Raw genomic sequence first — 12,222 nt, forward strand, 5'->3', positions numbered from 1 at the left:
ATAAAACACTTTATGAATTATATACTACAAATAGACCACAGCAGACAAGCTCTAGCAGGGAAAGCAAAAATGTAAAAATGTGGTAAATTTACACACCGACTCAGTGAACTGAGTTATTATAATTACATCTAAAGTTGACACCAGGAAGGAGCAACAACATCTCAGCTATGCAAAGAACTATATATTGAACATGAGAGAAAAGCGTATGTTTTTATTACACAAAGCACTACAAACAGAAATCTCTTTTTCTATATATTACTGGAGTATTTTCTACTTGATATTGATATTGATAAGAGCCAACAGAAATCATCAGATGTCACCAGACTGTAAAGAGGCAGAGTTGATGTATGAAGACATTTTGATTCAGACATTATTGCAACACAATCATAGTCACTGAAGCAGCTTCAGGTTGTGCGATTTTATTAAGTGCAACATGAAATGAGAACATTATAGTGTATTTCTGAGTACTGCTCTAAATGTATCATCATCATCAAATCTTTTCACACTAAATGTCCTGTGCATACATAATGTATTTTAAATGGTTTATATTGTAGAATACAGTTCAATCAAAAAACATCAAAAATATTTTGTATTAAATGAATATCCCTCATAAGCATCAAAACATCAGCAAATTATTTTTACCCATATTCTGTTAACAAAAGAAATACAGAAGAAATCAAACTTTAACTCAACTCCTTTGTGTTTGTAATTATGTGTACACCCCCTCCTTCCCCTCACTCATGCTCGCACGCTCGCACACACACACACACACGCACACAGATGCAGCTAAGGCATGCAGAAGCCACCACACTCCTGCATGTGAAAGCATGCAACCATACACACCCACACAGAGCACTGTGTGTGAACACTGCTTTTGTTCTTACTGTACATTAATGCAGTGTAGGTGAGATTTTTGGTCCCTTTTGTTCAGCAGGAGATTCAAATGATTTTCCAGATCCTCAGAGTCAGAGAGACAGTCCTGCTGAGTTTGTCTAAAGTGTTGTTGTAATGTAAAACTGGCCGTAAAAGAACGTGATGTGGCCTGAGTCCATGGAAGCTGTGCATCATTAGAGCTAAGATTAAATACAGATAATGTGGAGGCTGCATCTTGTGAAAAACAAAGCCGCAAATTCAGATACAATTATACCAAAGGCAAGAATGTGAATCATAATATTGCAAAATATAGTTAAATGGGATCAGAAAAGATCATCCTCTGCCATATCACTGACCAGTGTCCACCTCCGTGCTCCATCCCAAGGTCTATAACTGAGTCAGATGAGGCTGTTATTCAGGCCGACAAGCAGCACTCTACATCCCAAGAGGGATGGATGTGGCGTGGCGCTCTCATTGGCGAGGGGACAAGGTGGCTTGGGGGGAAGTACCTGGGCCTTTGTACCTCTGTTTGGCGTGCTTCTCACAGTACATCACATCTCCAACCCAAAAATGACCTCTCATCCTGAGGTTAAGACCGCAGTCTGTGCAGGTGTAGCACTCTGTGTGGCGGTAGCGGTCGTCCATGATGCGCACGGCCTGTGAGCTGTGGAAAGATGAATGCAGTCAGAGGCAAGAAAGACTTTTTAGTCCGTCATAACAGAATAAAGTGATTTCCAAAGTGAATCAACTATAGAGCTGGAGAGATTAGAACAGACGGACATCATAGTTTAACTTTTAGAGGAAAAGTGACACACAGACCTTGATCAGACCTGCTATCAACATCTGTCATGAGGGATCCGAAACACAAGTGGTCGGCACCACATTCAGGTCTGAATGCACCCAAAGGTGTCCTGAGATCAGATCATAGTCTTCCCAAAATGAAATACATGTTTGCTTGCATATGGCGCAGGGAAGTGAGATATGATCACAGGAGACATTGTCAGGAAGCATTTTAATAACAGGTGTGAACACACATACTTAAAGGTCCAGTGTGTAAGATTTAGGTGAAAGGGAACTATTGAAAAGTTAATGTAGAATAATCCTCATTATGTTTTCATTAGTTCGTTTCATCTAAATTGTACGAATTGTAGTTTTCTTTACCCCAGAAAAGGTCCTTTATATTTAAATACTTTTGAGTTTTTATAACAACTGAAGCTGCCACAGGTTCTTTTTCATGTTTGGAAGGAGAGGGTGAAGTGAGGGGTGTTCAGCTGCAACATGCAATTTCAACACTAGATGTCACTAAATTCTACACACTGAACCTTTAACACTGTCCACTTGTGATTGGGACAGATGTTAATACCAGGTCTGTACAGGGTCTTTGACACCAACGCAAAAAATACAACCATGTTCATGTAATATTTGAATCATTTCCATAAACAAATGTTTTGTCAATTTGGTAACATGGTGCAGTTTTGCCTGTTACAAGAAGTAGAAAATGTGTCTGCATCATGATACAGATAATAACAAAAATAGTAACAATAATACAAACACACACTAAATATCTGCAGCATCTTTTACTGGAGAGAAAATAACATCATGTGACAGTGGACTTACACAATGTTGGTGCCACACTTCTCACAGGTGTGATATTTGCTGACTCCTCCCACTGATGGGCTTGGTTTGGGGGCGCTCGGTGAAAGTTTCCCTGGGAACCGCAGGGCCGCCTCTGGAGTTACACACAGATAAACACACACACGCGGCTCACATAGATGTTCTGATAGTTTTCCGTGTCTCATCACATCAACACCGTTTGTCTTCACTGCTCAGGCATTGTGGACAGTGGAGCGTGTTTGCGTTTCCCGCTAGTCATCACTGGTTCATCACCCATGAGACACGCCTCATGAAATAGGTTTCCACACACTGGTCATTATCGCATCAGGAAAGAATGTTAGTCCTATCTGGATTTATTTGCTCTGACATTTATCAAAGCAAAGGGGTGAAAAGGAGAACAGACGAATTCCACGATATGCTGCTCAGATTATAAACTGTACACTGGAGAGCAGTTCTTTCTCCATATCCAGCACAGGTGAAGACCATATGGAAGTCACTATTCTGTAAATCGCACTCAATTGTTCTACGGGACACACATTTGAAAGATGATTTCAAGATGGACATGCAGCCGGCAAAAAAGTGCAGGAGGTTATATAAATTATGTTGCATGACAAAGACACACTCAGAAAGCAACCGCTGATAGGAATCTGTAACATGTCAGTAGTCTGATTGCTTTTGATGCTCCATCTAAGGTTTTCATGATACAACAATACTCCAACAAATATTTTTTGGAGCAGAATGAACATTAAAGTTTGATTTAAATATCTCCAGAGTTTCTCTGCCAGCCCACTTGTAAAATATTATCCAGAGGATTCACCACATTCAGTGAATGGGCATGTAGATGAAGCTTCAAACATATCACAGATGCAAGACTGAAGAAAAACAAGAAGAATGCAAATATCTCAGGATAAATAAAGAAGCCATACACGTAGAAGACGCAGGCGAAGATGTAAACTTAGAGTAAGCTTTAAGAGCTTTTGGTGAAAAGGGTCGACACTGGTTTCGATGTCCTGTAACAAACGTGTTCTCTGTGGTTGAATTAATACATTTTATTCCTCCTGCATCACCCCGCCTGAATGATTTGTGGAGATTTTTCTGTTGTTAAAGTGTCTGTATCTCCTGCTGCATTCTTCACATGTGAAAGGCAAAGTCTGGACAAAGTCTGGACCCACTGCACATAGTTCTAACCTTTCTCATCGGCCTCCAGGACCTCCTGCAGCATTTTAAAGGTGCTGGACTGACGAGGTACCGTGAGCGACTCCCTATTCTCCTGGATCATCTTGTACACCTCTGAGTCCCTGTCAAACCTCTGCATGGTGAAGTCAGAGCTCGAACTGCTGTGAAAAGAAAAAGAGGGAAAAAACGTGAGATATAATATTCTCTGAATTCATACTGTGGGCTAAACTCTTTGTGAACTCTGGTGAGTGTGGTTTAAGTGAATCCAGAGGAAATGAGGGATGGGGGCAGCAGCTGGCTTTGAGACTTTGACCTCCAAACACAAGTCTAGATTGCACACCACAGGCAAGATGCGCAACACCAATCACATGCTCAGCCGGATCAGCCTCCTATCACCTTACAGAAGATGTTGTGACTCAGAAAACATCCCCAAGGATATAAGACTGACAATGAAAGTTATTGCATGGGTGCATTTTCTAAGGCAATAAACTTGTAGTTAAATCTTTTCAGCAGCCATGATTATGTAAGTAGAGAAGTCCTGATAGCAAATAACAGACATGAGCTTCATACCTTCAAGTTAAAATCTAAGAAACAGTCAAGGCACAACACAAAAACGTCCAACTTTGCATCTTGTTTCCAGCCAGGAGGGGGAAGGAGAGGAAACTTTTACCTAAGGGGTTGTACATGGTGTCAGCTAATTCAGTAATTAGCACAAAAGATCAGTGGCTCACTTTTAAAGTAAATTCTTTAACCCTGCTGTGTTGGAAAAGTGGTTTCTCTTTACTGCTTCCTAATGTGAGGCTTAATACCAGTCCCTCCCTGCCCCCCGCTGAGGAGACGCATGGGTCTGGACTGGCAGATGTATTTGTCAGTTATAAGAAGCACAAAGACACAAAGTGTGTTTTAGTGTCAAGTATTTGTGTGCACGGAGCTGCTGGGTGTTTGCTGTCAGCAGGAACCGGTTGGCTAACCTGGCCAGGTGTGGTTTGATGCCTTCCGCCTGTAGCAAGCATGTCAGTAAGATTCAGTCGACTTAACCTGACTGACTGTCTCACCTGTTGTCACACTCAACAAATCTGCCCAAATATTTACTGTTCAACTGACACCTGCGCTGTGGAGAATCTGCTCAGAGACAATCACTTCAACTTCACCATTGTCATCTGTTCCCTGAAGTGATTTAACATTTAGATTATAACATATTTTTCCATCACTGCTCTATGAGGCTTTACATTGACTTTGTTTGCTTCTTGGTTTGCTTCCTTAAGACGCTTGTTTATTCTCAAATTTCAATTACTTGGTTTTATTTGCATCTAACTGTTTTTATGTTAATCGTATGTCTTCATTCTTTATTTCATTGTTGTAAAGCACTTTGAGCTGCATTTCATGTGTGAAAAGTGCTATATAAATCAAGATTAGTATTATAATTTTTTCTGCACTCCTGCACACTGTATCTGAAGTAAAATAATGATTGTGATTAAAAGAAAAATTTGTCAAATGATCACTGATAAAGTTGATTCATATGTTCAGTGTCAAACCCTTTGTGCTCTGTGGCATTTACTGACCACAGCCTTCAGCAACTCCTTGGCGTCCTCCCTGGTTGTGCTCTGAAAGTTCTGATCAGCAGTAATATTCCCCTTTCACTTGTGTTCAATCTGTGAAACACGTGTTCAGTTGGACTCAGCTCACATGATGTATTTGACCACTGAAAAGCATTTAACCATTTGACCAGAAAAAGAAAAGCTCCCTGTCTGCTTTGTTTTTTGTTGAGAATCACTGTCCAGCTGCGTTATTCTTGCACTGGAGGTATGTGCATGAAAAGTCCGGCACTGAGTCTCTATTAAAGCTGAAAATGTGTATTTTAAAGTTGTAGTCACAACAGTATATTAATTCCAATGTGCAACTTTCCTTATTGATGAGGTCTTTCATTGTTTCCTCATATGTGAAAACATGAATGAAACCTGAGATGGCGAACACATGAGACAACAAATATGCGTCCAAAACAAATGTTCCGGCCTTTTCCTCTGCATCACTGAACGTGGTTTAAATTGAAAACAGACCTCTAAAACACACGCTCAAAGTTCTCCTCATGCTCAGCTCCACCTTCAGCAATCCATTTCCCCTTTATGCTTCTCTCACCAGCTCATCTGACATGCAATCTCAAAACAGCATGGAAAGACTCCGTCAAATGGGAAACAAATAAATGATGGTCTGAGAGAGAACGACACACAACTAGATGAGCAGCTGAGTGCACAGATTCATGCACAGAGTTCACAAAGTATCAGAGAACTTCAGTCTAGCTTTTCATCTGGGACTGGCTCTTTCAAATAGTCTCACATCTATATAATGTCTGCATCTGAGACTCATGTGTTGCTGATTTCCATGCCCAGACTTGGCAAAGCGGAGCAACGATAACAATCTAGACATAGCAGTGACTCAAAATGCGTGTAGCCAAAACATATGCAAGATCACGGGGCTAAATTCCAACCACATTTCTGAATCCGACTGCTTCACAGTACAACACCCAAACCAAAAACACGGGCATCAGACAAAAGATATCAAAATGACAAAACTGGAAATCCAAAACTCACCTTAAACAGATAGAGAACAAAGACAAAGAGGCAGCTCAGCTTCTCCTCACTTAACCGGTCCTATTGTTTCGAACACTGCTGCAGCAACTCAGAGCACACAGAGAAAAAAACAATACAAGCACACACACTCAGATGCTGAACACACACCTCTATCTAAACCAGACAAGACAGAAAAACAAGAGTCTGACTGAAAGGTGTGCCCCAGGGCTCAAAGTCATTGGCCATGCGACATAAAGGGGTGGGTGAATGGGTGTCACTGTGTCTGTGATTGGCTGGGGAGGAGCAGGGAGAGGCTTGCTGTGCAGGCTGGGGGCTCCAGACTGGAGGCCAATCAGGGGGGGATAGGGGAAAAAAATCAGACTTTTTTGGCAATGTGGGGTGTTTGGCTATGACTGCATTTGCTGAAAAGTCATATCACTAGCTGTGGCTACCCAGGAGGGAAGTGGGGCCAAAGTCAACCATCGCGCACTGTGAAAACACAGGCACCGGGCTGTCCAGCAGAGAGAGTCGGCACAAAGGATTATGAGAGCGAATAGATGAAGATGTTCATTTCTGCTGAGACAAAAATACACTTGTGATTGTAAGTGAATCCGAATCATTTTAAGCACCTGCACAAAACAAAATGAGCCAAATTACAGCTTCATCACCTCAGAGTGGGCGAAGCAGGAAATAGCAAACTCAAGTGCAGGTGGTGAATAATATATATTCACCACGATATAAAGTTTCACAAAGGCTAAAAAGTCAAATGCAGATGTCAGCTCAGAGTGCAGCTGCAAACAGCTGAGAGCACCAGGAGTCAGCTGCAGCACAGCAGTGAATTAACAATGTGACTAACAGACTCCTCTGTCCATTCACACTTTAACATTGCCTTTCCATAAAGACCTTTGAAAGGAAGGAACAATTACAAATACACAAAGACTGGCCTCAGATAAATTCCAAATATGGAAAATACAGAAATATTATAAACTCTATAACAACCATATATAATTAAATATAATAGACCTGCAGCAGATATAACTTTAGTCAAGTTTATGTTGATTGTCTTATTTCAAAACTTTCAACTTGGACATCGAAGCCAGTTCAACATACCCAGGATTAATGCATTTTTCAAAGACAAATGCTAATGCTGATATTTATAGAGCAGCACTACTGATGGCTGATATAAAATCCTGAAGTTACATTTTTGCATCTGATAAAATACAATCAATAATTACTAATAACAAAAGAGACAAGTCTTAGCAGAGATTTATTTGACACATAGTATTATTAATTTGAATGAAGAAATATTTGAAAATACATGTAAACTGTCTCCGTTTGTTTATGGGTTTGTCAGCAGGATTACACAAAAACTGCTGGACGGATTATCGGGAAAGAACCCATTTAAATAAATTATGCACATTTAGAGCACTGATATCTAGAAGTGTGTGAACTTTGGTGCGGTTTGATTGGCGGAGGGATGTGCTCTACTGAGTGCCATTCTAGTTAGGTGGGAGTAACAACTGCTGTCCTATAGATGGTGCAGAATGTCTGTCTGGAGTGTGGAAGCTTTTGACTGTTGAGTGTGGAAGCTTTTGACTGTTTTACACTCCACTTTTTGGAGAGGAACTAGATTTGGATGAGGAATAATTGTGGGCAGTTCAATATCAGTTAAAGTTATAGAATGAATATATCTCCTGGAATATTACAGTAAATGTCCCACCCGCCAATTTTACTTCCACATAAATATCTGTTAGTCAGTAAAGATTTGCTTAGTTGTATTTTGACAACTGTATATATATTTATGGTGTCTTAACCTGTTTTATTCAATGCTGCTGCTTGTTATGCGACTGCTGTTTACCTGCGTCTGGGAGACATGGGTACATCTCGATCAATGGGACTCTGGGGTGAGTAGCGTCCTGGTGGTGTTGGGGTTCTGCTGGACATGGAGTTCTTTCTATAGTCTGTGTGAGAGAACTCCTGTGGAGGAAGAGAAACAACACAAAGAAGAGACAGAGAGAGATTGAGCATAAAACATCCTGCAGCAGCTGAAACCAACTTTACAGTCGGAGTTGAGAATTCTATTGAGACACTCGCAAGTGCTTAGAGCATGATGCAATGATACTGCACAAGAGACACAAAGAGAGTTATGTTGAGTGCAGATGCAGAAATTCAGCAGAAAATGTTTCCACTAATAACATGCACTGGCTCTGGACAAATGCAGTGTCACTATTTGAGGAAGCTTTAAATCTGAGGAGACTGTACTGTATGACAACCTGGAATAAAGCAAAGTCTGTTACAGTGGATATATTTAGTCAAGATCAAACCTGAGTGATTTATCAATAGTTTAAATGAATTCCAGATGGAGAGAGACCACATACAGAACACGGGAGCACACATGCAGAACAAACAGTCAATGTTTGATTGTACAATATTTCATGTTGTGTGCTCTCATAGTTTTTATTGCATGACTCAGTTTGATTTAACGTGAGTTAAATACAATACTGACATAAGTACAATACTCAAATGTAGCAGTAATTGTCACTGATATTAAACTGTGAGCAAGTTTTACCTCAGTCCACACTCTAGATCAATGGGTGGTGATACTGCACCAGCAAGCTGTTTTTCAACCACCAATAAAACCAAGAAGAATCATTTTAACATGACTTCACAGTGAGTCCCTGACATCTCGGAGCCCGATGGGGTACTTTCTTATTGGCTGTAGCATTTTGCAGTCTGTAATGTTTCTCTTTTGATCTGATGCATGGCTCATCTGTGGATTCCTCGCTCTTGATGGATATTGCAGTAAAACCCCTGCAGTCAACCTCCACTATAATATAACTGGACTTTCCCCCCTTGCGTTGGCTGATGTTAGCTTAGCATTTTATATTACACCTACAGAAAGAGTTAAATACAATAAAAACAAGGTACAGAATTGAAGGTCCTGGTGCCACATTGGTTCAAATATAAATATAGGGGACCTCCGTTACATTTTTATCTTGATTACCATTTATAATCGGAGCTACACTTCAGCTCCCTCAGCTGATAGAAGAAGGATTGTGTGGCAACAGATGTTTGGCACCAACTCCAGTGTTGGTTTGATGGGAACGGCAGTACCAGCATGTACTTCAATAGGTTCCAGATGCAGTGCAAATCTCACAATTATTCATGGTCATAAAACATAAACAGTGTCGCTGCCTTATCGTGGGATGAGAAAAGACCTTCCAAATTGAGAGCAAAGTGAATATTTTGACAGAAGAGGGCGCTAGATACTCACTGTATACAAGCTGTTCATAAACTAGATGTGCCAATGATATTTTTTATTGTAGCTGAAACCAAGATAGGATAACACTGTGGCATTAAGTGCAAAGGTTAAACTATTGTACTGTCCATATGAGAGCTTTATTGAAACTGACCTTGGGCACATGATCCCACTTCACACCCATACACAGTGTGTGCACAGTTCATGACTCAAACCAGGCATTTATAGTGTCAGGAGTCCCAACAAATTGTATCCACATCACTGTCTGGCATCCAACCATGTGCACCTCTGATACTGACCACTCAGAGCATATCACTGCTGCAATATCACAATAACATGATTGGTTAAAAAGAAAGGAACATGTTTCAAACAGTTTCATAATTTCCAGTTTGCTGGGGAAACAGAGCTATGACTGTCTGTTCAGTCTGTGCACAGTCCAGGAAAACTCAAGAGTGCAAACAACCACCAGATAACTCCACAGTACAGCTTTGAAAATAAAGCTCACTGAGTTTTTCTCTCTAACCGTCACCAGCTGGCATCAGGTTTACACAGGTTCCATCCAAGGAAAAAATGCCTCAGCCCGGGTTTTTCGAACCGGTACACGTCTGAGACTGAGCTGGAGCTCGATGCTGACACAGTGGCACTGATGGGAGTCAAAGATTTGTGCGTCCAATGCCAGCACCCGCTTCCAATTCAGCAACTCTTTGAACAATGTCTCTGTTCTCAATTGAGTCCAATTTTCCTCTTCTTTTTCCTTAGCGAGTGGGCAGATTAGTGGTGCGTGCCAGGAAGCCTTTACCAGAAATGATCACTGGTACTTCTCCCTATGATTCCTTTGCAGGATAAACCCAGCATAATAACAGCAGGCTCAGAAGATCATATATTCCATACCATCACAATACGTAACAGAACAACCGAGTCCTCTCCTGCTGCGAACCAATCTCAAGGGAATATACCTGAAAGAGATACATGCTTTAGGGATTCTTATCATGAAGACCTAGGGAAGCTGCACATTATGTGGGTATGAATCCACGCTAATGCAAACCAAACCTATGTTATATAAGTGTCTGGCTACTGAGTGTGGATCTTCAGGCTCTCCAACAGCAGGAGAATTCACAGATAAAAACACAACTCTATTCTATGAGACTCAAGAGGAATGCAATGAAGTAAAGAAAAACAAAAAGAAAGGAGAGAGAAAAAACACGCGCTCCACTGTGACAGGGAGAATGTGGCTGTGATTGAGCTTGACCTTAGAAAGTTCAAAAAACTTGAGCAGTTCTCCCATCACCATCGTCCATGCCGCAGTGTCCAAAGCCAGATTTTTATAGCTGTAACCATGGCATGGCTGGCAACGGCCTTATACTGCGTTCTCTGAAACATCTTTGTTCTAAAATCATCACTGTTCCATTGTGAGCCATTAAACCATTACGCACGCTTGATCTCCGAGCTGCAATGTATTTGGTAAACTGCACCATGGCAGTGCCAACAATGCCCCTATGTCTCATGCACCAACAAACTCAGGGAGGGGCAATGGCGGGCAGAGGAAGGCCTGTTATTTTGTCTTGGATGGGAGCATGGTTCAGAGAGGGGAGAGACCACTGGAGAAAATCAGCAGCCAATTCTTCCTGGTTCCTGTGGTCAGCTAAAGGAGGAAACTCTGATTAAAGCTGCACTGAACTGTAATCAGGAGTTTATAGTCAACATACCAGTGACTTTCCCTAATGATCCTGGATGTTGTGCTAGCCTTGACTTGCATATGCAATAACATATCTGAGTTAAAAGGCTGTCAATGAAGTCTTGACCTGAGCTGGAAGCGTGAGAACAAACACTCAAACACAAGGTCCTGAATAAAATCCTGAACACCCTTAACAGACAAACATGTCATCTTCGACATCCATAAATTACAACTAGCGGCCCACAGGCCAAAACTGTCTCATCAGCAATAACATCTTTCCTGCAGATCATTATGATAATCAGATTACTTTTATTTAACCATATCGGACAGACAGAAATTCATGGGTGTCGCAGGGGCTGATCTCCGCCATGAAAAAAACATTCATAGAATCATTTTCCTCTTTAGCAATTTGTCTATAAAGTAAAAGCACAACATTAATTTTCCTATAGAAATGTTTTATACTCAGTTTATACTCAGATTACAAAGCTTTGATTTTAAAGTTTTGAACTTAAGTCTGATGCTTGTGCATATTTCCTCTGAAATAGACTACATGCAATCTATGAAAAAATAACACCAGGTCAGTAAATCATTCAAACCTATGTATGAGCTACAAACATAAACAATAATAAAACACATTTAGTTGGTTTCAGGGATTCTTTGCTAATGCTGAATGGTTTCTGTTAACCAAAACGTTTGACGAAGACTAAGTGACTGGCTTACGCTCAAGAAAAGAAAAAGAGCCAGGATGAAGAGTCAAAATATGAAACATAATCACTTAAACACTTACAAGACTTCTATGATTGGCCGCTTCAAGACACAAACAAACAGGAAATGGCGAACAGCAAGGAGGGCAGCTGTTTTAAATCAAGGCCCGTGGGAGACGTTGGGGACAGTGCCAGCGGAGGAGCCTACAGTCTGGCTCCAAGCAGGCCACTCTGCATCATCATCATCACCACCACCCTGCAGCTTCAATTACAGGGCATGGGCCAGGATCGCACGAGTGATGCCTGGAGGAGCTTTTGTTTAGAGAGGCTTGGTGCTGCAGTGAGAAAGTGCTG

The 12,222-nt window shown here is 41.1% G+C and overlaps 1 protein-coding gene across 2 annotated transcripts in view; it reads right to left on the bottom strand.

Annotated features, from left to right (window-relative positions):
- Positions 1 to 403: 403 nt before the first annotated feature.
- Positions 404 to 12,222, bottom strand: part of pdlim2 (PDZ and LIM domain 2 (mystique)) — a 36,492-nt gene continuing 24,673 nt past the window's right edge. The window contains exons 7-10 of one of the 2 annotated variants that reach the window (XM_020093580.2): positions 8,089 to 8,207; positions 3,676 to 3,824; positions 2,491 to 2,602; positions 404 to 1,537 (exon numbers count right to left, since the gene is read on the bottom strand). In XM_020093580.2, coding sequence (XP_019949139.1) covers positions 1,345 to 1,537; positions 2,491 to 2,602; positions 3,676 to 3,824; positions 8,089 to 8,207 — 573 coding nt within the window. In that variant the 3' untranslated portion in view covers positions 404 to 1,344. The remainder of the gene's footprint in view (positions 1,538 to 2,490; positions 2,603 to 3,675; positions 3,825 to 8,088; positions 8,208 to 12,222) is intronic. The other variant, XM_069524011.1, reaches the window with a different exon arrangement.

The sequence above is a fragment of the Paralichthys olivaceus genome, chromosome 4, assembly GCF_024713975.1.
Source record: "Paralichthys olivaceus isolate ysfri-2021 chromosome 4, ASM2471397v2, whole genome shotgun sequence".
Classification (NCBI taxonomy): Eukaryota; Metazoa; Chordata; class Actinopteri; order Pleuronectiformes; family Paralichthyidae; genus Paralichthys; species Paralichthys olivaceus.